The sequence below is a fragment of the Neolamprologus multifasciatus genome, unplaced genomic scaffold (assembly GCF_963576455.1).
Source record: "Neolamprologus multifasciatus unplaced genomic scaffold, fNeoMul1.2 scaffold_5, whole genome shotgun sequence".
NCBI lineage: Eukaryota > Metazoa > Chordata > Actinopteri > Cichliformes > Cichlidae > Neolamprologus > Neolamprologus multifasciatus.
In genome coordinates, this window is record NW_028181986.1 from 349,147 (window position 1) to 376,652 (window position 27,506).

Below are 27,506 nucleotides of genomic sequence, written 5' to 3' on the forward strand. Positions count from 1 at the left end.
TCACGTTATAAAAGCACCAAGCTGTTCTTTGTACTTTATATGGTCCTTGACAGTGGCGGTCCTAGCCTGTTTGGCGCCCCGGGCGAACACTCCCTCTGGGAGGATTATACATTAACATAAAACTGTTGTCGGAACCACACTGAATTTCACCAGAGAAACACACACATATGAAGAGAGAGTATGCATAGTATGCAAACAGCTACCAAACAGCCATCAAAATTCATCATACAGTGAGAACAGGACAAATCAACAACTGACAACAACTAATTAATATTAAAATCTGTAGCATAATGTATTGTTTGGAGTTTAGTCTGTTACTGTTACTATTTTTACCATTTCTTTTTGGAGCAACTGTAATCCACATAATTTCCTTAGAGATTAAGGTGAGGGGCCGATGGCGCGATATGGCAGCCTCGCTTCTGTCAGTCTGCCCCAGGGCAGCTGTGGCTACAAATGTGAGAGTGAATGAATAGTGGCATTGTAAAGCGCTTTGGGTGCCTTGAAAAGCGCTATATAAATGCAATCTATTATTATTATTATTATTAATAAAGTATTCTGATTCAAACAAACATCTGTGCAAATTATAAGTCTGTATCATGATGTCTGGTGTTTTCGTGTTTGTTGGTTTGTTTTTATTTTGTTTTATTTTGCGAGTTGGTTATTAGATGCTGCTCCAGCCAGCCGGAGACTCCCCCGCTGCCCCACCCTCTCCTCCCTGTGCAGCAAGCAGCAGGCGCACCTCGCAAACGGAGGGCGCCGCGATCTCCTATCGGGGGCTCAGCCTGACCAGAGTCTCTTTTTTTATGCCTTATTGTGTTGTACATTTCATTGTTTTTCTTATGCTACCTGTTCTGACCTGTCTCCCCAATGTGATGTTGTGTACGGTTGGAGAAGGTCCCATTTTGCTGCAGGCAACTGCAAGTGACAAATAAAGGCTTCATTCATCATCACCATCATCAACTGAACCTCTGAATGTCCACCTGTGGACTCAACCTGACCAGCTGTTAGAGGTACCGTGCTTGTTGGGTCTGCGCTTCCACAGGCCCCGCTGGTTTAGAAACTTCCTGTTAATGAAGCAAGACGAACAGCTTTTACTTGCTAGCAAGGGAGGCTGGTCAGAACCAGGCTCTTGGAGCTGAACGTTCCTCACCTGTCTCCCAGCCAGCATCAAATAACACAGCTAACTCTGACATCACAGCATGTAGCCCCGCTCTTTTAAGCTGATGTTAGTTTATGAAAATGTTAAAAACTGTAAGACTCAGCACTGAGCCCTGTTAGAGCAACCTACGACCTTGAAAATCGTGTTTAAAATGCTGTCTGTAAACACATCAGTGCAGATATTAACAAGTTGATTTATGAAACTGAGTTAAAAGAATTGAGACAGGGTAATTAAAATGATACTATTAATTCTGTTATTTCTTATGTCACTACCCTCTGCCAAGGCAAACAGGGCAGTGACATAAGGTAACAATACATCCCTCCCAGTGCTTGAAACATCAAAAGGCTCCTTCTTTTTGGCTTTAAGTCTGTTTGACCCAAGGTATCTATTGAGTTCCAACTTAAAAGTCAGGTCATTCAATTCCTCAAGATCTTTTAAATAGATCATCAGTTTTAGATATGAAGTCTTTGTATTTGGCCTGAGAAGATGCAGATGAATAAAGGTTACATGTTAAGTTTATAACATGGAAAAGTTTCTTTAATACTGATTTTAGCATCTTTGCATTCAACGTCTTGCATCAGTTGTCATGATCCAGCTGTGTGCAGGGCGGAATTGGACCCAAACTCAAAGTCACTGGAAACAGGATTGAACTAAAAATGGCAGCTTTTATTGCCAAACAGAAAACAGAGCAAGTAAGAAACACAGAGACCAACAACAAGGAGACACAGAGGGCAGCTACTAAATAATCAGAAAACTAAACAGAATACAAGAAACCCAAACTAAGACACTAGACTATAGAATAAACTAGGGCAACAAAGAAAACAAAGAAAATACAAAACTCTGAGACACAAGAAACTCAAAACTGGGTCACTGACCCAGGACCGTGAAGTCAGTAAGAAGTAATCGCCTCAGTTTTTTCTTTTCTTGTGTAAGCTACTAAAATAAGAAGTGTTTCCCCTTCTTTAATCCATCTAGTTCTGGATCAGGTTTAGACTGGAAAAAAGTCAACCCTGACATTTTTGGTCCAGGTGACCCACAATGGTCAATCGACTGCCCACCAGTTGTGAAGGCAATGCTGAAGCTGAATAGTACATGCAGACACGGTTATGCTTCCATCCATTTCCTTACCACTGTCATTCCTCACTCTGTTGACTGCTGTTCCACCTCTTGCACTTCTCCACAGCTGGTGCTACCTGTAGCAGCCTGACTAGTGATGACTAACCTGTGATTGTGACTTGTTCCTCTTTGTGTTGCAGCTGCTAACATGTTGGCTAATGTAACAAAGTTTGCAACATCTAATTCAAGTTTTGTTTTATATTTATCTCTTTGCTTTTCCGCTCCACCTTTTCCTTCAAAACCACTTCTTCCATACTGAACACACAGGCATGGTAAGGGAGGGGCTGGTTGCTGGCTGGAGATTTGTCTGGGCAATTCAGTTTTAGTAATGGAAATGAATGATCATGGGCTAATATCATGCTTGCAGGGCTGGTGTGCAGAAGCCCTTCAAGCTGGTCTGTAGCCTTTATGATTATATCGACACAGAAAAAACAAATGTCAAATTACAAATGTCAGATTACTATTACTATTATTATTGCAGTGTTGATGTCAGTCTACCCAAAGCACTTCTTGCTTTCTTCGCACACATATTATCTCCTTTGGCTTGTAAGCTCTCTTTGATGTGATAATTTAATAAAATGTTATCACAGAATTTACTAATTTCTTGTAACAATAAAGCTTTCTTTGTGTTTTTTTAAACATTTTTTACTTAACTATATTGAAAATGGATCATTTTTTTATTTCAGAAATTCCCATTTATTACAGATAGTATCCAATTACACATTTTAGGCCTAAAAATAAAAGGATAAAACATAATTCTCCAAATAAATTTACTAATGTTTGTTTTGTTGCACAATTTATTATGAAACCACAAAATACTTTATCTTGATGCTTGTGACTCTTCTGCTCCTCCATATTTATATATGTGAGGTTTTTAAGACCAAATGTAAAAATAAGGACCAGACGTACCTTTAACTGCTCAAGTCTGCATCTGAATCTTGCCTTAGACCAACTTCAGGGATTAACTCAGTTATGTAGTTTTCGGTAAGACAAAAAATGCTTTCCACTGTAACTTTGTTAGCTGCAATTAAATATTAAATCTCTGTTATGGAGAGGTACAAAATCTGAAATTGCTGGAGAAATCAACTTCATGAAAAAAAAAGTGAAATGAGTATGGCTATTTAATTTAAATGCCACTGTGCCTTTGTGTGATAAAATGTGTGTGATGACTTGTGTTGCAAAATCAGTTTTACCCCGGTTCTTTTTATTCCTCGAGCATCCAGAGACGGCACCGGACTCAGTAGTTATTTCACAAAACCTTCATTCATCTTCATTTAAGCATGCACTTCTAGAAGGGAAGACGAGGCCGGTGTGTCCCTCTGCAAGATCTTCACCCCTTTGTTAGTTACAGCCAGCTTTATAGAGGCGTCCCCATCATAAACCCCCCCACGGTGTGCTGCAAACTCTGTGTCTTTGTGAGTGCTCGTGTGTGACTGTGTACGCATACCTGTGTGTATGTGTGAGCACGTGAGTGAGTGTGCGTTAAAACACTGTGGGTGTAGGTGACTCCCTAGAGGTCATAAAACCCATCTCCCTTCCAGACCACAGTTGTCCAGTTACCAATGTTGAGACCTTTCACAGTTCAACTGGGGGAGGGTCTCCTACCATCTACTCCTAAGTTCATGACACAGTCAGGCCTTTATCACATTGAGGGCAGTGTCAGTGTCTCTACAATAACTCTACATTCTATGTTAACACATTTCTAAACTCTAAAATAAGCTAAACATTTCTACAGCTGAGGGTAACTCTATCAGATGGAAGCAAATCCTATTTTTATAATGGGTCCATCTGATGATTATTTATTCATCTTTTAGCCGTCCAACACTAGAAATTATTAAAACTATTACAAATACACAAAGAAAATGGTGATCACAGCTGTGGAGAATCGTGAAATACTCGTGTGAATTGTGTTGTTGTGGATGTTCTTCAGTTTATTTCATATAAAGATGAATAATGAAGAAAAACATTCTAGATTTTTGCATTTTTATTGTTAAAAACTGCTCACGATGTTGCTCAGTCACATTTCCATAACAGATGGTGTCAGATCTTCATGCAGTGTCGGTGAGACGATCAACAACAGATCAGACAAAACACTCAAGCAGACACTCCTCTGTAGAAGGACACATGGGAAGTGTAAGGTAATCAGTGCACAACAGCAGTTTGTATTTCAGGCTGTTTTTATATAGAACTTTTAGGAAGATGAAGAATATTTTCAGGAAGGATGCCGTCTGCACGCAGAGCTGGTTGAACCTCAGCGCTGAGGTCCAGACTACGTCCTGTGATGTAAATCTGCTGCTGTAACTTCACAGTTTACTGAACACAGCTAAATGCAACGTTACCATATAACCTGTTTTCAACAAAGGTTTCACTCCGTCCGGTGTTGATGGAATGATTCAGGCCGTACTCGTCAGGCTTCCCATCGACCACACGCATTTCAGTCACAAACCCCGTGACTGACAAAAAGGGAAACAGCAGAAGAAAAGATGTGAAAAATACTGGATGATGATGATGGAGGATTAACCGTGGTGGTTAAACTGTTTCCTGTCTTTGTGGGCGTGGTGGTTAAACTGCTTCCTGGCTTTGTGACAGCAAACCACTTGAAATTAGAGCAAACTCCAGTCAAGCACCACTTAAGCAGAAACCATGAAGGAGCACAGTACGACTCCCAGAAGGGCGCGAAGTGAAGCCATAGCTGCTGAAGAGTGAAGAACTGATGATGGAGGAGATCACAGATGAAGATCTGCTGCCTGGTGACTCTTTATATAGAAGAGTGAGATGATCTCCCCACCAACAGCTGCACGTATACAAACCCCAGGTGCTGGGATGGCTTTGAACATGTGACATTTTCTGCAAACACATGGACAGTTTCATAACCACAAAGATTATTCCTGCAGCAGCAGGACTGTATCCACTGTGTGAGAGGTGAACGTCAGACAGTTCTTAGAAAATGTAGTTTCTCTTTTAAGGTTTTAACATCTCTTTTACCCCCATTTGTCTAAAACTACTTGAAAGCCCTTCATGTAAGAGGTTTCTTATCTGTGCAGGATGGAGCATCCTCAGAGTGAAAGCTTTGTTCACACAGTTTTTTCCAAAGCTGACTGATTAGGAATCTCAAAGTTGGCTTTCCTCATAAGTAATACATGGTCTCAGTCAGGCTGGACATGATCACTCCTACAGGAAGTAAATGTACTATGATTTTATTTCACCTGTGAAATGATGAAAAACAGCAGAATAGTTGAAATGTTTCATTTTCTGCTGTTTCACAGGTCAAAAAGGGCGTTGAACCAAACTGAAGCTGAACTGCTGTTCAGACACCACTAGTGATGCTGAGGAGACGTCCAGTTTAAACAGACCTTTATTCCTGGAACACAAACACATGAAGTGATGCTGTTAAAGAAGAACATTTTATCGCACTAATGAATCAAGCATCTGTGTGTTTGTCTGTCAGTCTGTCTGCTCAACAGTTCCTCTGATCTACTTCAGACTTGGTGGGTATTTTGTTTTTTGCAGCGGTCAAAGTCTATCACCGTGTTGCTTTGTCTGCTGTAAACCTGCCTGTACAAAGGGAAACATGCATGTTTTTAGATGCAAATTCACAACATGGCTGCATTTTTTGGTCATCTTGTATTTTACATTTATTTAATTCTATTATTTTTTGTATATGAATCTTTACAGTGTGTAGATACAAAGGCTTGATTAAAACAAAGGTCTCAGCTGTGCTGTTAGGGATGCACTCATATTTGTTTCAAAATGTAATAAATCAAAGGATTTTAGGCTTTTCATCCTTTTTATTTGGTTCTAACAGCAGGTGGATAACAGCATGCAAACGATGAATATAATGTTGTGATATTATGAGCATTGTTAATAAAGACAGAGCAGAGATAGTAAAAAGGAAACAGGTGATGGACGTGAGATTTTCAGAACAAAAGCTCCTCAGTGAGACGATCACCTGGACACAAGGTCAGGCAGCTGGGACTCATCTAGAGAGCAAAATGGAAAAGTGATCTGTGCAGAACATCACTGTTGATTGCAGTTATTTACATCAAACTTCTTCTCTGAGATAAGAGCACCATTTCTGGGAAAGATGACAATATTTCCAGGCTGGATGCTGGTTTGCAGGGAGAACTGAATGAAACTCTCCTGCACCTCAGCGCTGAGGTCCACACCTGTGAAACAGATGAAGTCAATCTGCTGCAGCACGTAGAGCTTTACTGATCAGCAGAACAGGTTCAAAGGATTCAGCGTAGAATCAGAGCTAAATGCCACATCACCATAGAGTTTGTTAACAACAGCTTTCTTTCCCCTTTGTCTCGATGGACTGAATCAGGGCAGACTCGTCATACTTCACCTCAACCACGTCACTGAGATGCTCCAGCCTGACAAAGCAGCAGAAATGATGAAAGCAGAAACAGCAAACACACCAGATGGTTCAGTTGTGTTTTTCTCTCTGTGTGTGCGCTCACGCCCACTTGTGTATGTGAACTTTCCACGTACCTCAGTTTGTTTCTCCAACATGAGCCATTAGGCTGCAAAAACATCACTAACACATGAATTCTTTCTCTTTTTTGTTATCACCTGTGATCATGTGTTTTATGTTTCTTTCATTTACGAGTTCTTGTATAGTTACGTGTAACTAGACTTCTGTGGGACGTAAATGATTGTTTTGTATACAGATCTGTACAAAGGATGTAAACACTTGATTAAAAAGGAGATCTCAGCTGTGTTGTTATGGATGGACTTCAACGTATTTGTCAAAAAAGAGAATAAAGCAAAGTATTTTAGCTGTTTGGGAGTTTTTGTTTGATTCAATTCAGTTTTATTTATATGCAGTCAAATAATAACAAAGGCCCTGGAATAGCCCTGAGTTTGTCCAGGTGACACTCCTCTGAAGAACAAAGAAAAAGAGGAATAAGGGGATTAGTTTTCAAGTTTGGTTTCTTTCAAAATAAAAGCTGAAAGTACCATGTTTTGGAAGCATGATAATATTTTCAGCCAGGGTGCCGGTCTCCAAGGAGAACTGCACCTCAGCGCTGAGCTCCACATCACGCCCTGTGAAACCACAGATATAAATCTGCTGCAGTGAGAATAACTTTACCCAACACAAGTGTAGAATTAGACATTTGACTTTACCAACAACCTGTTAACAACAAAGCTTTCATTGCCTCTGTTGCTGATGGTGTAAGTCATGTAGGACTAATCATACTTCACATCAGCCATGCACACGTCAGAGTATCTCCAGGCTTTCAATAATAAAGCCAAGCAGATGATGTGAACATAGCAATAGTAAAATATGCATCATAATCAGTTGTATGTGTCAACTATGTGGCACCTCAGTCTTGTTGGCATGAAGAAAGGTTGTGTAACATGTAGCATAAGGGCTGCAAAGACATCATTCAAACAGCAGTCGTCTGTTAGTCGTAACGTATCTCCTGTTAAATAGTTAAATGTGCGTTCTCTCACAGCTCGGCGTTTACCAACTCCAGCTGTGGTAACGATGGCTGTGCCCATCAACACGCTGAAGCTGAGAAGCCACTGGTCACTATGGCGACTCCAATAGGGTTACCTGTCAGCTGTGGACACATGAAAGGAAAACAGCAGAAACACAAGACATGTTTACTGGAACATTTCCTATTGATAGCTTAATAGAAAAGTGTGTTTAAACACTTTTCTATTTTTTATTTTGTTTATGATTGGATTTATTGTGAAAGAAATTTCAAAGTTTTAATTTGACCTTTCCCGTGTTTTTCATACAGACTGGAGACGAATGGATGGTGCTCTCTTTGTTTGTTTAAAGATAATGAATAAAACTCTACAGACATCTTAAACCACCCTCGTTTCTATGTATTTTGTTATATAAATGGAAATACAGTATATATGACAAAACCTGAGCTATGATACTAAGGACCCTGGAAGTCAGTCCACCTTTATTATTCAGCACAGCCTGAAGTCTCTTAGTCAAGCTTGTTTGTATTTTCTGTGAGGAAGTATTCAGCAGCAGCTCTTTTCTTGGATGTTGGTTCCCTTTGTTTCCATCCTCTGTTAAGATGTTTCAGTAATGTTGAGGTCTGGGGAGGCCAATCCATGACTGAAGTCCTGTGATGCTGCATACTGCATTAGCAGTTTGTTCATAGTGAAAAATGAAGCCACTGCCAATCAGACATTTGCACAGTGGATCAACTTCTGATGGTACTTTCCTGAATTCCATACCTATAATATGTTTGCACATACTGATGAATATGTGCAGCTGATTTTCAGTCCAGTTCCTGTGTGACAGACGCCAGTCTTTCTGCCTGTGTCCTTCCTTAAGAGTAGAGCCATCCTTCCACTGAGACTGTTTCTGATGAGGCTTCATTGAGCAGTAGATGGATCCCTCAGCTCATCTAATCCTCCTATTTCTTAACACATGACTGTCAGAAACTGTTAATCTGCTGCAGCTCTTTAACTCTTCCACTTCTTTTTTGTAATCTCTTAGTTTCCTCATTTTTTTAAGGTGGATCTGCTCACCAAATCCAAAGTCAACATGCTGTTATATAATGGAGTTGAACCTGTAATGGAGTTTGATTTAAACCAATCTAAGCAATTAAGTGAATTATGATGAGCAAAGAAATGATGGCGGAAGTGGTGGATGAAGACCCGGACAGCTGTGGTTGGCTCCTCGTATATAGCAGAGTGAGGTTGTGTTTGCACATTATTATAAAACCATGTTCACTTTATATTTTAGCTGCAGACAATAACATTATTTGTTGTGCTGTGGTGATGTTATTCCACTTTGGTAAAATGGGAAAACGATCATTTCCTGCTGTTATTCACACATTATTCCAAGACCCTCAACACGAACCTTGTAGTCCAACCATATAAAGACAAATAAATAGTTGTGTTTGTAACAGCTCGTGAACATGAATCCTTCCACATTACTTTAAAAATCATTGTAAACTAAACTGGAATAAATGAGTGTTTATAAATAGTTTTGTCTCAGCTGTTTATACACAGTGTTTCAGTTCTTATCAGAGTCTCACATGTGATGAACCTTTAGCTCTGTTGTAAGCGTGTTGTTAGACCAGGTTTCCCTCATTTAAAACTAATCTCTCATTAGAAATGGATATGATGTCTAAGACATAGAAATGCTTATTATGGGTTCACTTGATGTCACTGAAAAGATGCACATAGGTAACACGCAGGCCGTCCAGCTCCGAGGTTTATCTTCTCACCTCGAGTCTGCGACACTCTCTCCATGTCCTCTCAGATAAGGGCGCGCACATTTCTGCATGATCTTCTAAATTAGAAAGAGCGATTCACAAAACAGAAGCTGACCATCACAAAACACTCATCACAAACCAAAAATGGCTCCACTGAGCATCAAACTATCACCGGAGTTTACTGATAATCTAAAGACTCACATAACTCATTTTGTCTCGTTTTGTCTTAGTTTGAGACATAAGTGCATGATTATAATACTGTGTAGTTAGAAGAGGCAGAGCTGATGCTTCCTCTTAATTATCCTCTTCATTGTTCCCGAGCCTCAGTAGTGGAAGCTACCATGGATAGAAAAACAATGACTCATCTTAAATCTCAAATGACCTCTTTGTCTCCAAAGAGCTGCTGATGTGTCCGATATGATCCACAAGCTTAAACTAGGATTATAAATGTGTGCAGTGATGTGTGTGAAACCTCTGAGGACTCACACGTGTGTGCTTCAGCCCACACACACATATGAAGCACTGCGACCTCACACACAACTATTTTACACATCCAACCTGAATCCTGATCATTTCTACTGTTTATTAAGCTCAGCTTCACCTGAACATCAGTGATGAAGCTGCTCTGACTCCATCACAGCTCACAGCTGTTGGAAAGAGTCAAACAATGAAGAAGGTTCAGAAACAGCTGATGATTTTACAGAAACATGATGCAAACATGAGAATGGACAAATGATTTTTTATTAACACACGCTGTTTATGTTTCACTTTGCATGACGTCATCAACACTGTGACACCAGGGGGCGCTCATCACCAGCCTGAGGAAGTGTGCAGTGATAATGGGGGGAGACGCAGTATTGCGTGTACTGCAGTTGGACAGAAGGAAAAACTTCCTCCTGAAAACATTTTCATCCTTCCCAAAAGTGTTTAAGTAAAATGTTACAAATATATAAATACAATAAAATACAGGGTCTTACATAAAGTTTGTAATGCAGTTGTGCACTGAGCACCTTTCCAATGTTCCTTCCTCAGATGAGTGTCCAGCTGCTGAACACATTAACATCTGTTATGTAAATGTAGCCGAGAACCAACCTGAGGACTGCTGGGAAAATAAAAAGGCAACATCAAAAGTGCTTTATTATCTTATTTATGTTGAATGTTGACTTAGATCCACACCACGATTTATGAAATTATAGAACTAAAATAACAACAATTGTCTGCTTCTTTAAAATGTCTTTTATTACATCAAACCAGTGAAAACTGAAAAAAACAAAGAGCTGTTAGCATGTTTAGACCAACTTTGAGACAGAGAATGTAAAGTTCTGCACTTTAAATCCTGCCTGTGTTCCTGCAAATGAGTCACACTGAAAGTATCTTAGTTTAGTATTAAGTGAGCCACAAAGCAGCCTAATAGCTTTAAAAACAGTAAAAGTAAATGAAATTGCCAGTTTCAGTGTAGCTGGATCTGATTATTGGGGGGGGGGGGGGGGGGGGGGGGGGATTTGGCCTCGTCCTGAGGTCAAATCCACCATCTTTGTTTCAGTGCTGAACTTCATGTTCTCCCGTGTTTGTGTGCGTCCTCTCCGGTACTCCGGCTTCCTCCCACAGTCCAAACACATGCAGTTAGTGGGGTCAGGTTAACTGTGAGTGGTTGTGTCTCTGTGTTATTCCACCTTAATCAATGACTTCCTGTTAACATTAAGTGCTTCTGTAGGACTGATGTCATTTCCATGGGTTGATCATTTAAATGAAGCTGGACTCAGATGCAGTAAATAAGTTGATTAATAAAGCTGGTCAAATACATGGACACATGTGATTGTGTATTGTAGTATTGATCCCAATGCTGGTATTAGTACTGGATCAATAACACTGGATGGATGTGTTCAGCATGGAGCCCCTGAGCTGTGTTACAGACAAACATGAAAACTGACAGGTCTGTGTCATTCACAGTCTGCAACACTTCTAAACAACAGAGGCTGACCCAAGTGCCTCAGAGCCAGGCACGCTCACATCACAGCTCTCTAAATAAGCCAGTTTCAAAATAAGAGCTGAAAGCTGTGTTTGGTTGTGTTAGCTTATTATTGTGGAGACTAACATTCAGTGATCATGTGTTCAGACTCATTTAATTTAATTTAATTTAATTTAATTTTATTTATTTAGGACAGTGCATGTTAATGAACATAAATGTAAAAAAAAATTACATGAATGTAAACATGCCAGATTATAGCCAAAGGCTAATTTCCATCTGTTGTCCTTAAACATAAAAAGATAGACATAATAATTCATAAAAATTCATCATTCATTCATAATAAAAACTCCATCACCAAACTTACACATACACACCATTCTGTTCCCAAATAAAACATCAAAACTATACAACTCATACATGATCACACACTTGATTTGTCCATAACCAGTTTTTAACCTTTGCCTTAAACAAATTGAATGTCGAGCATTCTCTAATGGAGGAAGACTGTTCCACAGATGGCCACCCTTAACAGAGAGGACGTTCTGCCCAAATGCTGTCCGTCTGTGGGCTATAAACAAGTCTCCTCGGATTGTAGCTCGAGTGGTCCTGTCTGAGCTTTCTTTATGCCAAATGAACTGCTTTAGTGGTGGTGGAGCAAGGGAGTGTAACACACTCTTTTAAGTTTCACTAAGTTATTGAAGTTCAGTAATTTATGTTTTTTAAACACATGACAGTGGTGGTGGGAAGTCGGCTTTTTGTCGAGTAGTTTTGAACTTCTTTTATAAATGTTTTCAATAGTTTTAGGTGTTGTTGGACAAGCAAGTGACCAGGATGTCAAACAATAGTCCATATGAGAGATGATCATTGAGTAAAAATCATAATGATTACTCTCAGAAATCCTGATCTGTGTATTTACTGTGTGTTGGATCAATAACTGAGATTCATCGTATCACACAGCTGTGCTGCTGCTGCTGGTGATGTCAGCACATCTGGAACAATACGAGGTATCTGCTACCAGACTGAGCAGGACGTGAGACCTGTGGACTGTTTAAAGCTGTCCCTCCACAGCTCACTCAGACCTGATCCACACCTCAGTGATATTCTCTGACTTCCTCAGTAGAGACAGAAACCATTCAGATCTGGGACGATCAGCTGACTGATGATGTCACACAGACTGTGTTTTTCAGGAACAGTGATTCTGATGTGAACCTGCTAGCTGACAGCAGACCTGATGAAACCACATGTTCACATCTGTGAGGACAGACTGGACTCTTTGACTGCACCTTGGTTCTCCTCAGAGGTCTGTACAGGAGCATGTCCACCCCCACTGAAGATCTCAGTCACTGTGAAACATAGAAAGCTGCTTGTGTAGCCTCTGCCTCACATGTAGATACAGCTACAGGTTTCTCTGTCAGTCAGACTGAAACAGTGTCCTGATGCTGCATCATTCAGCTCTGTGCCCCAGTCAGCATCACTGTGAGCTACCAGTGTCAGTGTTTCTGCCCTTTTCCTGTAACACTACACTCAGCACAGGCTCAGCTGCTATCCAGTGTTGGACTTTGGCTTCAGCTGCTGTGATAGATCCTCTAACATAGATCAGCTCTGCTACATGTTGTTAGATAAGTGCAGCTGCCTGTCATGTCCTGATGTTTCTCTGGCTCAGCAGCTTCTCCATCAGAGGTTCACATGGAGCTGATCCAGTATCTCCAGTAACTGTGTTCTGTGCCTCACTGGTTCATCCTTCTGTCTGTGTGACGTCAGTCAGATGTTGAAGTTAAACTCTGTAATCTTCACTGTGTCACAGAGTTCAGTGAGTCCCGTTATTCACAGTATCAATCAGATCATCAGAGAACAGCTGATCAGCAATCAGTGGTGCCAACAGCACCTCCTGTGGTGAGAGGATGCAATAATGCAATGTAGCATTTTTACACTCAACACTTCCAGTCATGGAAACTGTCTGTTGGATCTGTCTGACGTTGCTTTCTTGTGTTGCTTTCTTGGTTAGAGTTCCTCACAAATGTCCAGATTATTCTTCTAATGAGGCGTCCACCATGTTTTCAGTTCTTTGGAAGAAAACATCGCCCTTTGCCATCCTTACTTTTCTTTGCCTTCTTCAAATGCAGCTGAACTCCAGCTGGTATTTTATTGGACTTTGCAGCTGTTTCTGGTCATCAGTTCATTCCTGCAAACCTCTGAACCTGAACAACAATGATGCTGCATTGCTGGCTGATCCCAAAAGGTTGATTCTGTTCATCTGGACGTTTTCAGAAACGTTTGCTCACTGATCAGGTGACTTCTTCAGTCTCAGCTGACTGCAGCTTTACAACCTTACAAACAGCACATTTGCACAATGACTGAAACCAGCAGCAGCAGCACCTGATATATATGATACTAATATAATACATATACATATATAATCCATACTAATGATGAAGGAACTGAGCTCACAGTCCATTGTTCATTCAGTGAACTACTCAGTTTATTTTGGGCCTCAGAAATGCTCACTCTGTTTGTACATCACTGTCAGCAATAGACTCATTCTGCTGTGTGGACAGGAACACATGTGACATCACTTCCTGTTTGCTTGTGACTGAAGAGGAAGAAGTTTACAAGGAATCATTTAGAAGAGTTTCAAACATCAACTGATTGAATCCATGAATCTGAAAACGTGTTTGTGAGTGAAAGAGACAGACATGTACAGACTGAACTATCTGTTCAACAGTCAGAGTGTTTCTGTAACAGGAGACACTCTTTACACCCCACTCAGCACAGGGACACTGAGGAACCAGGAGACCAGAACATAAACCCAGGATAAAGAGTTTGAGTGAATGTGGTGTTGAAGGTGTGGAGGTGGATCAGAGTGTCAGAGGAGACTCTGTAGAAGGACAGAGTGCCAGCAGGACAGTCCACATACACTGCTGCTCTGTTAGAGACAGAGGAGGAGGAGGAGGAGGAGGAGGAGGAGGAGGAGATGGATGTTGATCTTTTATTGTGCCTGACAAACTGAGGACCATCATCAGAGCAGTACAGACTCCAGGACTGATCATTCCATCCAAACACACAGTCATCACTGTCTCCTTTCTTTCTGATGCTTCTGTAACTCACTGATATAAAAACTCTTCCTCTCCACTCGACCTCCCAGTAACAGCGACCAGTCAGACCATTTCTACACAGCAGCTGAGGCCAATCATCAAATCTGTCTGGATGATCAGGATATGACTGAACCTCCTCCACATGTGTCACCTTCCTGTTGTTGTCAGACAGTTGGAGCTTTGTGTTCACTGTGTTTGTGTCGATTGTGAGTTGACAGGAATCTGATGGAGAGAACAAACACAATCCAGCTGCAGTTATTGATCCATCATCTGTTCATTGATTGACACTTTGATGATGACTCCTGACATGATGAAGATGGTTGAATGTGTGCTGCTTTGTTTTCATGAATCCCATTAAAAACACACTTACACTTCCTCAGACCTGGTCTCAACCATCGGACTCCAGCAGGCTCCACCCTGAAAGGAGGAGGGGGGTCAGAGCAGCACAGTCAGCATGCACACATGGACATTACATGGCTCTCATACACACACTGTTACACACTGACAAAGGAACAGTCCAACATTTTCACAGATACACTTCAATCCATACGTGGATCAAACTGCTGATGATTGGACTGATCCCAGATCAGTTCATCACTGCATTGAATGAAATACGACTGATTCAAACTGTGACCTTCATTATCTTTATATTCCTCTTCTGTTTAGGTTGAAAGGACACCTCCCTGCCTTTGCTGCCAGCTGGTTTTCTCCTCTTGGAAACACATTTAACATGGCTGACACTTTATTAGGTACACAGTGGCCACTGTCTCAGGTACAGTACACCTGTGACCTAATAAAGTGGCGGTCACTTGTTTATGAGCCATCTCCCTTCAGCTTTTTTAGCCGACCTGTTTACCTCCAACTTTTTATCAGCAGCAGCGAGCCACAGACCGAGTCCAGCAGGAGCAACAATCCCACCACAACGTCTCCAGAAATGACCTCGTCTGGTTTCATTGAGTTATTTTATTTCCACACAGAACAGACTGGATGTTATCAGCACACAGAAATCACATGAACTTGTGCATTAAAACATGTTAGTGGATTATCCACCAATAAATGAGGAGATATTGGACATGTTAACAGATGACAGATTAGGCCTGGGTCTGTAACACTGTTAGCAAACACAGAATATTAACCAGGAACAGCTCGTTCATTTCCATCATTTAAGTTGGCTAATACGAACCACACCTCATCTCCTAATGCACTGAGCTTTCCTTATCTCTGACTCTGACTGCTGGGTCCATGGTGTTCCTCCCCCTGCTGAGAAGGTGCAAACAGCTGCCTTCTTTGCGTCACATACATCAGTCTGTCCACTGTCATTCTTTCCATGACTTTCCCACATGAGATGTTAGAGCTGTAGGCCTATAACCTGTGGTCTTAGTGGGGTTTTTCCCTGGTTTCACAGTTCTTTCCAGCTTCCTGATATATTCTATTATAGAAGAGCAGCAGAGCATCCTCTAACTGCTTCATCATGATGTAGCACACCTGATCCTTCCCAGGTGAAGTCATTTTTATGCATTTAAGAGCTGCTTTGAATTCAAACATTACAAACTGAACATTAGAGCTATCCTCCTCTCCAGGATCTTCCTGATTTAACATTTCAATATGATTTATTTTTATTCTCTCACATCTGCCGTCATTAGTTCAATTATTCCCACTGTGGATTTGATCAAATTGTTTGCCCAGCATCTCTACATTTTCCCATCCATACTACCTGTAGCTCATTAATACTATTAATACTGGAAACTGCTGTTGAAGCCTGATGGTGACACTTTCTGGTGAAGACGTTAATTGCAGCAACAGGACTGGCTGGCTTATGATACACTGGACATTTCCATCAGTGCGTTTATGAAGCCACTGTAAGTAATAACAGGTTTATTACCTGTCAGGACCTTTGTGGTTATTAGTTTATTGCATGGCCTGTTAATGTGTGTCGAGAGGAGTTGTTGTTGAAGCTAACAGCATCATTATTATTTCAACTGTTTAATAGGTGTTATGTAAACTACATTTATATTTCACTCATTGTGGGAGAATCAAAAGCGCTTTGTTTTCTCTGCTCACAGACAGCACAGATACACGCATGTATATACAGCCCACGTCCAGCTCTGCATGTACTCCTTCTGCTCCATTTCTATAGAGAATAAACAACTTAACAGAATCATTCTCCATTGTTTTCAACTCAACCAGCTGCATTTAATGAAGGAGTTTGAATTTACTTTACGAACACTGCTGTTGTTTCCTGTCTGCATTCATGTTCTTAACTGTACTCCACACATTCTGAATTGGTGTAGTTCTTCCTAAAGTACTGCAGTATTCCTGCCAGTACATCCTTTTAGTTTTCCTAACTGTTTCCTCACCTCTGATGCTCGTTGCTATTTTTTCCTCAATGCAAATTCATGCTAAGCTCCTTCATATCCATCCCTGTTTCTAAACTTGTAATAATTCCTTTAATGTGTCTTTGGCCTAATTATGAGTCTGTCCACATGTTTTTAGTTCCCCACTTGCTTTGGTTTCTTAGCTCTGATTCTCTGAAATTCATCCTTGAAATCATTTACTGGAATCTCTACCTCTCACTCCCTCTATCCCCTGAATACCAGAGTATTCATCTCCTGGTTTATCATATGGCCTCTTTACATTTTCTCCAATCATCCCTGCTTCTAGAGTCTTGCCCCATCTGCAGGCAATCCAAAAGAAACTGCCTCTGCCATTTTCTTCTTCTTAATCTTTGATTTTTCTCTTCACTTTCTCCATTGGGTCTTCTTAGACACACTTTCCAGAAAGCAGCAACATTTTTTGTGCCCCATTTTTCAAATTGTGCATCTTACTTCAGCTTAATGTGTTTACTGATTTGTTTTTACACAGGTCATGTAAAAAAAGTGTCTGACATTCAAAAATCCTACCAGAGGCTCAACAAAGCTGAACTGAAAGACAGCATGGGCAATAAATCAGAGCAGCACAGAACTTAAGCACACGGTCCATAGAAGCTGGGGTCTACAGGTGTACCAGGACAAGCTTAGTGGTAAGTCCCCCGAAAAAGTTTCACTTGTGCTGTTTCTGTGTAAATTACTGGTTTGTTTGAACAATTTCATCAGCTGAACCATAAATACTCCAAAACAATTTCTTTGTGACTCAGTGTGATTTTGCATTTTGTAAGATTAGCATGTCAAACTCTACATTCTCTACACAGATGAGAAATGAAGTGTATTTAATAATAAAAGTTATCTCTCAGAGAGTTAGTGTCTCATTCAGGTCTGTATCTGTGTCGTCTCATACACATGCAGTGCTCATATTTGCTTTTTTGTTTGTCACTCAGACCTCTTCCTGAAAGGGGCAGCAATTTCATTTAAAGTCACATTCACTGATACAGGCTGCTGGAGCTCCAACCAGGAGGGTACACACTGAAACTTGAACATATATGTTCTCTTAGATACATATTAAGATGTTTTACTACTTTGATTTTGTAGTAAAACACAGGACCTTTGGGTTAGATATAAGGTGATTTGACAAATCATGTCTGTTGCAAATGAGGAAGCCATTTATCGACCTGACTCAGGTTTTAAATCATCATCAGAAAAGACTGAATCCTGACCTGAGAATTCCAAGTGTACACTTTGGACTTTCCACTGCAGAAAATAGAAGCTTCAGTCCTGAATCCTGCAGGTTGTTGTTACCCAGATCCAACTCTGTCAGACTAGAGGACTGGGAGCTCAGCACTGAGGACAGTGTTTCACAGCTTCTGTCTGACAGGTTACAGCCACTCAGTCTGAAAAAATGATGACAAGAAGACATGAAACACTTGTGTTAAAGTATATTCATGGTGCCATGAGGAGCTACTACATTTACAATATTTCAACTCTGTTTCAGGACATGCTGGAATCCTTATTGCCTCATGTTACAAAAGTCAAATGTGGCAGTTTACTGTGACTTGGATGGATTCATTAAAAAAAAAACAAACATAAACACTGTTAATTTTTTCCAAATGAAATTGATTAAATGATGTTAATTGGATGAAAAAAAAAATCGATATTGCTTGATCTGACCTCAGCGTTTCCAGTTTGCAGTATTGACTCTTCATCCCAGCAGACAGAAGCTTCACGCCTGGATCCTGCAGGTTGTTGTTACCCAGATCCAGCTCTGTCAGACGGGAGGATTGGGAGCTCAGGACTGAGGACAGAGCTTCACAGCTTCTGTCTGACAGGTTACAACCACTCAGTCTGAAATCAAGAAGGAAGGGAGACAAGATCAACAAAACAAAGCAGAGCTTTATTGATTTTTTTGTTGTTTTTAAGCAGAAATCAGTGAGGTGCTGGTAGATTCTGTTCTTTTGGTTTATTACCCAATAACACACACATACACTAATATTTGTGACCTTTGCAATAGTAGCATTTACAATGCAAAGCAACAGCGATCACAGATTGAAGGGGCCTGAATAAAACTACAATGCAGTGATTTTTAAGATGACCTGTTCTTCCAATTTCCAACAACAGATTTCTCCAACCTTAAAGTTAAAAATAATTCTTTATCTCATACTGAATCTTGGTGCACCTCCCCCCAGTTTATTAAAATGAAGTGGTACTGAAGTTGCTGTAAGTGATGTGTGATGCCACTGATTTCCTTTCTGATCCAATACAAAGAAAAATTCAGGCTGGTATCTGCGATACTGATGAAAACTATTCCTTCAGAATCAATAGAAGACATCATAAGTAAATATGATGTTTTGTATAACATAAAAAGCCTGAATTTTAAAATATTCAATTAATAATCAAAAACAGATGTGACTGAAAATAATAAAACTGAGAAACATTTCATGGCCATTGCTACGGGCCATTCGATCCTTTTACAACCATTGCAAGAGCTTGGTTGGCATAGCCGGCAATAAGTTGGATAGTAATAAGTCCGGTGGGTGATGGGCTCCACCAGGGCTGCCCTTTGTCACTGATTCTGTTCATAATTTCTATGGACAGAATTTCTAGGCGTAGCCAAGTGGCGGAAGGCTTTCAGCTGGGGGGGGGTCTCAGAATCTCATCTCTGCTTTTCGCAGATGATGTGGTTCTGTTGGCTTCATCGGGTGATGGAACGGTTTGCAGCCAAGTGTGAGGCAGCGGGAATGAGGATCAGCACCTCCAAATCTGAGGCCATGGTCCTTAGGGTGGAGTGCCCACTCTGGGTCAGGGACAAGTTCCTGCACCAAGTGGAGGAGTTTAAGTATCTCGGGGTCTTGTTCGCGAGCGATGGGAGAAGGAGGCGGGAGAACAATAGGTAGATTGGTGCTGTGGCTGCAGTGATGCGGACCATGTACCGATCCATCGTGGTGAAGAGAGAGCTGAGCGTAAAAGCGAAGCTCTCAATTCACCCATCGATCTATGTCCCTACCCTCACCTATGGTGGCGAGCTGTGGGTAGTGACCGAAAGAACGAGATCATGGATACAAGCGGCGGAAATGGGCTTCCTCCGAAGGGTGGCTGGCCTCTCCCTTAGAGATAGGGTGAGGAGTTCAGCCATCCAGAAAGGCCATTGAAAGGAGTCAGTTGAGGTGGTTTGGGCATCTGACAAGGATGCCTCCAGGGCAAGGTGTTCTGGGCATGTCCCATCGGGAGGAGCCCCCAGGGCAGACCCAGGACACGCTGGAGAGATTATATCTCTCGGCTGGCCTGGGAACGCCTTGGTGTTCCCCCGGACAAGCTGGAGGAGGTGGCTGGGGAGAGGCAGGTCTGGGCTTCTCTGCTTGGGCTGCTGCCCCTATGACCTGGCCCTGGATAAGCGGAAGAAAATGGATGGATGGATGGTGTTATTTTCTCTCTCTTTCCTATATTAAATATTTTGAATTGTATTTTTGTTGCTTAAAGCCAACAGCTGCTGTTTTACTCCCAGTACACTGGATATTTTTAAAATAGCTAGTCTATAGTCAACTTTAAATGCTCTACAATTTGAACAAATGGGATTTGTAGTTTTAAAGATGCAGTGAATTCCCATCATTTAAACATAGACAGAAAACTCCGGAACCTGGATTTAAGTTACTTTACAAAGTTTAGCAACCGTGCTACACAACACTGCCAGTTACATATTTCCTCCCTCTATACAGGGATAGTACCTGCCTGCAGCACTACTCTGTGTTAAGATTTACTTTTATTTGTGTTGGAAGAGGTTTTCACCCCTGCCACAATTCTCACAACTAGCATCTTGGCAGTTTGTGGAGCTGAAATATCTTCACACATGACTCGCTTAAGATCATCACCTGAGTGAACGAGCACACGTCAGCTGTGAAGTATTTTTACAGCTGTATTTCACACATTACTGTGACAGGTGGAAGAAGTAGTTCCTACTAATCATTTAGACAATCCCAACAATGCAGTTACTTTCAACTGTGTTCCTGTTAATAATAAACAAAAAAATACCCCAAATTACTAAAATGTTAATATTTTAATAAATTCTAGAATAGAAATAATATATATCAATAAATAACAATCAACACACCACACCCCTGATTCAGGTGAACCAGCCTGAGGCTACATACCGAAAGAAACGACAAAAGAACCAAATTCTCAAAAATCCAAACAAAGAAATATTAGCACACATGTGATTCTGCACATGGGTCCATCCTACCAACCAACCTCAGATCTCCACGCATGATCACATCAATGCACATACATTTGCAGACATACAGATTTTAATGTTCTGTTTTTAGAGTTTAACTAGAGTGTTTAATGTGGGTTCATAGATCAAAACATTTTAAGCTCCTTAAGTGTTTGAAGGCTGTATCAAAAGTTCATTCAAGTTACAATATTGTGGTCAAAAGTTCTCCTTTTTTCTTTTATACTATACAACTACGTAGGCTCATAGTTTTAGGACATGGATCTGTCATGGAAGAAATCTGTGACCACTTTTAATCAACATTTTAAAAATAAACATGATCACAGATTTACTTACAGAGCTTTGTTGGAGGCTTTGACCACTGGCAGCAGCCTCAGAAGAGCCTCCTCTGAAGCAGAGTATTTCTTCAGGTCAAACACATCCAGATCTTTTTCTGATGACAATAAGATGAAGACCAGAGCTGAGCACTGAGCAGGAGACAGTTTATCTGTGGAGAGACTTCCTGATCTCAGGGACTGTTGGATCTCCTCCACTAGAGAACGATCATTCAGTTCATTCAGACAGTGAAACAGATTGATGCTTTTCTCTGCAGACAGATTCTCACTGAGCTTCTCCTTGATGTACTGGACTGTTTCCTGATTGGTCAGTGAGCTACTTCCTGTCTGTGTCAGCAGACCTCGTAGGAGAGTCTGATTGGTCTCCATTGAAAGACCCAGGAGGAAGCGGAGGAACAAGTCAAGGTGTCCATTTGGACTCTGTAAGGCCTTCTTCACAGCACTCTGGTAAAGATTTATTTTCTCTGGAAATGGTTTAAACCACAGCATAAACTGGAAAGGCCACCAAGAGCCTCTTGTTTGTTGTTGTTCCAGCAGATTGAGTCCAGAGTTGATGAAGGTCAGATGGACATGAAGAGCAGCCAGAAACTCCTGAACACTCAGATGGATGAAGCAGAACACCTTGTCCTGGTACAGTCCTCTCTCCTCTTTAAAGATCTGTGTGAACACTCCTGAGTACACTGAGGCTGCTCTGATATCGATGCCACACTCTGTCAGGTCTGATTCATAGAAGATCAGGTTTCCTTTCTGCAGCTGATCAAAAGCCAGTTTTCCCAGAGACTCCATCATCTTCCTGCTCTCTGGACTCCAGTGTGGATCTGTCTCAGCTCCTCCATCATACTTGACCTTCTTCACTTTGGCCTGAACCACCAGGAAGTGGATGTACATCTCAGTCAGGGTCTTGGGCAGCTGTCCTCCCTCTCTGGTTTCCAGCACATCCTCCAGAACTGTAGCAGTGATCCAGCAGAAGACTGGGATGTGGCACATGATGTGGAGGCTTCGTGATGTCTTGATGTGGGAGATGATCCTGCTGGCCTGCTCCTCATCTCTGAATCTCTTCCTGAAGTACTCCTCCTTCTGTGGGTCAGTGAACCCTCTGACCTCTGTCACCATGCCAACACAGTCAGGAGGGATCTGATTGGCTGCTGCAGGTCGTGTGGTTATCCAGAGGTGAGCAGAGGGAAGCAGTTTCCCCCTGATGAGGTTTATCAGCAGCACATCCACTGAGGTGGACTTTCTAGGGTCAGTCAGGATTGTAGTTTTGTGGAAGTCCAGAGGAAGTCGACACTCATCCAGACCATCAAAGATGAACACAACCTGGAAGTCTTCAAAGCTGCAGATTCCTGCTTCTTTGGTTTCAGTAAAGAAGTGATGAACAAGTCCCACCAAGCTGAACTTTTCCTCTTTCAGCACATTCAGCTCTCTGAAAGTGAATGGAAATATGAACTGGATGTCCTGGTTGGCTTTGTCTTCAGCCCAGTCCAGGGTGTATTTCTGTGTTAAGACTGTTTTCCCAATGCCAGCCACTCCCTTTGTCAGCACTGTTCTGATTGGTTCATCTCTTCCAGGTGAGGCTTTAAAGATGTCTTCTTGTCTGATTGTTGTTTCTGGTCTGTCTGGTTTCCTGGATGCTGTTTCAATCTGTCTGACCTCATGTTCATCATTGACCTCTGCAGTCCCTCCCTCTGTGATGTAGAGCTCTGTGTAGATCTGATTCAGGAGGGTTGGGTTTCCTGCTTTAGCGATGCCCTCAAACACACACTGGAACTTCTTCTTCAGAGCAGATTTAAGGTTACGGTGACAAACAGCAGCTTGAAGTTCTGAATGAGAAGAAATATGAAAAACATAATTTGAAAGTGGAAATAAAGACTTAATTCCAAAAAGAATGAATCTTTAAACCATGTTGCTTCCATCTTGGAAAATCTTCATTTATCCAGCAGCTTAAATCTTTAGATAAATCGTCTTACGTCTCTGCAGACGGTCAGCCAGCTCCTCCTGCTTCATTCTCCTCAGGAAGTCCACTGTGATCTTCACAAAGGCCTCTCTGCTGCTGCTCCTCTGACTCTCTAAGCATTCTGGGTAATCTGGACTCAGAACCTTCTGGATCTTCTTCAGCTCGTTCTTCACAAAAGTGATGATGTTGTCCTCCAGCAGCTGGAACAGAATACTTTATGAATGAGCCAATCAGACTGAAATCATGGAGCCAAACATCAGATCCATGTTGGACACACTGACAATCCACTGGTCTACAAAGAGCAGCATGGAGACGACTGTGAACAGAACAGATGTAACAGTAGTTGTTGTACATGTACAGACCATAAATATGGAGTCCAGCTGTGTTTGATGCTGCTGGGCAGACTGACCACTGGGAACCTCTGAGCTCTGCTGGTCCACTCTGTGGAGGAACCATGAAGGAATAGATCAACACAGGATAAAGATCCAGGAGTTTCTGCTCAAATAACTTCATCTGAATCAACTTTGTCAAGTTTTAAACTCTCAGATTGTGAAAATATGGGTCATTTTTACTAAGTTTATGGACGTCCTTTCAGTGGTGATGTCAGGGATGATTTTGAAGAAGCTCATTAAACTGAACCATCAGCAGATCACTGCTCCAAAACCAGAACATGATCCGAGGTCTCCCTCCACCACCAGAACACCAGCTTTACTAACGTGTTAGATCAGTGTTGTACAGATCAATAACTGATGATTTTATCAAAATCACTGAGTGCTTCACGTCTGACCCTCTGATGTTTCTGTAGACATTTTGCATATTTAATGAATGTCTGACAGTTTTACATTCATTCTATGAATACAGTGGAAATGTTGTGTTATAGTCTCCATGTTTTTTCCAGCATCATAAATTCTTAAGTTCAGAAAATTAGATTCTTTCTTCACAGCTGAAAAACAACAACATTTATTCTCTATTGAAATCTGCATCCTCCACTCCAAAGGTCACAATCTGAAGGTAACATCTGGTTTTGTTCCCTGTGATTAAATCTGAGCATCAGTATGGTGGGATTTATCCACTACATCCACACCACTGTGGTTCAGTGTTGTCCTGATGGAGTCTCATTAACAGCAGCCAGTATGATCCAGGCTTTAGCTGCTGGGTCTCTGTGTGACCTCTCAGACTGTTTAACAGATCAGACACAAAGAGAATCAGAGCAGCTCTGTTCTTTAAAGACAAACATGAACCCACTCAGGTCACACTTTCCCCACAGATATGAGCATCACTGTCCTCAAACAGCAAATGACCAAGTCTAACATTTGGATCTTTTCTCTTTCATTGTTTTCTTTTTAATGAATCTTTGTAACAATCTGAGGATGTTTCAGGTCATATTTATCCAGGAAACACAAACATGTAAAGGAGTCATCACAGCTCTCTGACCTCGTTGGTCCAGGTTTGGCACTGAAGACTGGAGGTAGATCTTTGGACCGGTCACTCCTCACAGACGGACAGCTGGACCCTGCAGACTGTGACCTCTGACCTCTGCAGACACAAACATGATTGAAGCAGCTGTGATCACACAGACTGCAGATAATGCAGCTGTTTCCTGTCAGTAACAGTCCTCTTAGATTAGAGTTCAGCTTTTTACAGGAAAACTGGACAAAACTGATTTTTGTTACAAATTCATTTCCTCTCAGCTCACAAACACAGTCAGACAATCAACCAGAATCAACACTGATTATAATGTCAGTGCAGAATTATTTCTTCAGCTCTCTGACCTCGTTGGTCCAGGTTCACCACTGAAGTCTGGATTATGACCTTTGGACCGGTCACTCCTCACAGACGGACAGCTGGACCCTGCAGACTCTGCTCTGTCCTCCTCTTCCTCCATCATCATCTTCAGTCAGTCTGAGAGGTAAACCACAAACACTCAGTGAGTTCACATTAACAGGAGTAACTGAATTACAGTTGCTGACCTCTGACCTGTCATGTGACCTACAAACCAGGTCAATATGTCTGTAGGTTCAGTCATCCAGGTCATGTGATCTAAGGAGCTTGGAAAGAAAAGAGAGACTTCGAGTTTCTTGAAGACGTTTCATCTGAGAAGCTTCTTCAGTTTTAAAACCAAACAGTGGAGAGTCACAGATATTTAAACCTGAGAGGGAAAGAAATCATGTCGCTGACCAGCTATTGATCCTGTTATTTCAAGGAGGAAACTGAGTCTTTTCACCAGGAGCACAAACATCAGCTCCAGCAATGATCCACTGATGTGTTTTTATTCCATGTATGAATGTTGTTATTGACAGAGATGACTTTGTGTGTCAGTGATGCAGTGACTGTTGTTGTTACCTGTACAGGCTGGTTAGACTCTATGAAACAGATCATACAGATCTCTGCATGTTAGAAGAGACGATTAAAGGTCATGAAGGAGACAAAGGCAGGGAGGCGTCCTTTACAGCTAAACAGCAGAGTGAGAGAACAGCCAGCACCTCTACATTTATCACATTATACAGCACATGTATGATACTGACAGGGATGATAAGAATTGAGTGATCCTGATTCCATCATTGATATTACTTATTGATTCTCAGTAGCTCTGCTTTGACAGTCACCACCATCATTGAGCAGCATATCAAAGACATTTGTGCACATTAACTGCATGTTGTGGGTCAAATGTTTGTGCATGTTGGAGGCATTTCCTCTTTGTTGTGATCAGTGTTGGTCATTACTCAAAAAAGTTATTATTACACATATTGCACAGAACAATTATTAAAAGTAATGGAGTACGTTACTTCATTACTCCTCATAACATTACTTTGATGTTACTGTGTAAAATGAGCTGAAACACTGTCTCATAATCACCATAATCTAAAGCTGAGGTACAGCCCCACACACCAACACAGATCCTGATGAGGTCACGTGATCTTTCTCTGAGTGTTTATGAACACAAATCAAAGATGAAACAGCACAAAGACACTTCAAAGTGATTCTACTGTAGAAACATGAACAGGTAGAAACCTGCAGCCTGACTGCTCATCACTTTGTTACCTGTTCAGGTTCAGCAGCAGCAGCTCACTTTATCACGGTGCTGGTCTGGGGTCAGTGTTTACTCAGCTTTAACGTCACTCTGGGTTCTTGGCTAGCTTAGCGTTAGTTTAGTGTTAGCATGCTGTCTGGTGTCTCGTGTGGTGTGTAAATATTAATCACAGTGACAGTAAAGGAGGTAAAGGGCTGTGACGTCATCACGTACGCTGCGTCCTCTGTGGGCTCTGAGTGAACTCACAAAGTACAAACTACAAGTACACAAACACGAACGTAGCTCAGAGTGGCGGACACACTCGGCCTCGTTGGTCCAGCTGTGAGTCCGTTACCGTGAACTATGGAGCGGCAGATTTGTGCTGGAACTAAGCTGCACACAGCTGATGTTAGCCAGGAAACATTACACACTGACTTTAATGGAGAGACCGGAAATACAAACACACACAGTTTGTTGTGTGAAGAAATCAAACATGAGCTGAACAAACAGTAAAGTTCCTAAAGACAAACTGTTAAAGGAGGAAACAAAGCAAACTTACAGTTTCTTCACACACCACCAACAAGCTCCACTGCACGAAGTTCGAGAAGTGAAAGTAAACTTTGAGCAGGAAGGAAACACCCAAAGAGACGTTTGAGGACAATCAGGAGCATTTTACACTGTGTGCTGCGTTCAGGTGCACCTCGGAAACTCCAAACCTCTGGCAGGCTGTGATTTATTTCTGCTGGTTTTCCTGTTTGAAACACAAACGTGTCATCACTTTGTCAGTCTTCCTGCAGCGTTTAAATATTTCAACGCTTAACTGATGTTTCTTCAAAGTTCATTTCAAACTGTTTAAGTCATGAATGAAAGTGCAGACTGAGAGTGGATCACATGATGTTTAAGGTGTGTCATGTGACATGTTCAGTATTGTCACACATGTCTAGATTGTCCCTGATATCATAACTGCTCAAATGCTGATGATTATATTTGAAGAATTATTACTGATGGCAGCAAAGTTTGAATGGAGCTCTCTGTCTGTGCTGATTTGTCGCCCTCTGGAGGTCAGAGCACAAACTGCATGATG

General features: G+C 41.4%; 3 protein-coding genes across 6 annotated transcripts in view; all 3 read right to left on the reverse strand.

Annotated features, from left to right (window-relative positions):
* LOC146490339 (protein NLRC3-like) overlaps window positions 1-27,051 on the reverse strand; it is a 265,325-nt gene extending 238,274 nt beyond the window's left edge. Inside the window, exon 1 of the mRNA XM_085153301.1 lies at window positions 26,982-27,051. The gene's annotated coding sequence lies outside the window, so the exon portion shown is untranslated. The remainder of the gene's footprint in view (window positions 1-26,981) is intronic.
* The window catches only part of LOC146490346 (uncharacterized), a 52,927-nt gene continuing 28,780 nt past the window's right edge, over window positions 3,360-27,506 (reverse strand). The window contains exons 3-5 of the mRNA XM_085153294.1: window positions 4,912-6,421; window positions 4,615-4,804; window positions 3,360-4,551 (exon numbers count right to left, since the gene is read on the reverse strand). Of these exons, the coding sequence (XP_085009420.1) occupies window positions 4,454-4,551; window positions 4,615-4,804; window positions 4,912-4,965 (342 nt within the window). The 5' untranslated portion in view covers window positions 4,966-6,421 and the 3' untranslated portion in view covers window positions 3,360-4,453. The remainder of the gene's footprint in view (window positions 4,552-4,614; window positions 4,805-4,911; window positions 6,422-27,506) is intronic.
* On the reverse strand, window positions 12,952-27,000 carry LOC146490347 (protein NLRC3-like). 4 transcript variants are annotated; one of them, XM_085153298.1, is made up of 10 exons: window positions 26,982-27,000; window positions 25,185-25,314; window positions 24,847-24,948; window positions 23,775-23,853; window positions 23,426-23,612; window positions 21,460-23,278; window positions 18,573-18,746; window positions 18,122-18,295; window positions 14,903-14,949; window positions 12,952-14,754 (listed from the first exon to the last, which is right to left on the reverse strand). In XM_085153298.1, exons 2-10 carry the CDS (start codon window positions 25,301-25,303, stop codon window positions 14,204-14,206), a joined length of 3,252 nt encoding a protein of 1,083 aa, XP_085009424.1. In that variant the 5' UTR covers window positions 25,304-25,314; window positions 26,982-27,000; the 3' UTR covers window positions 12,952-14,203. The 4 variants fall into 4 exon arrangements, with proteins under 4 accessions (XP_085009424.1, XP_085009423.1, XP_085009425.1 ...); XM_085153297.1 differs by having other exon boundaries at window positions 26,455-26,988; XM_085153299.1 differs by lacking the exons at window positions 24,847-24,948; window positions 26,982-27,000.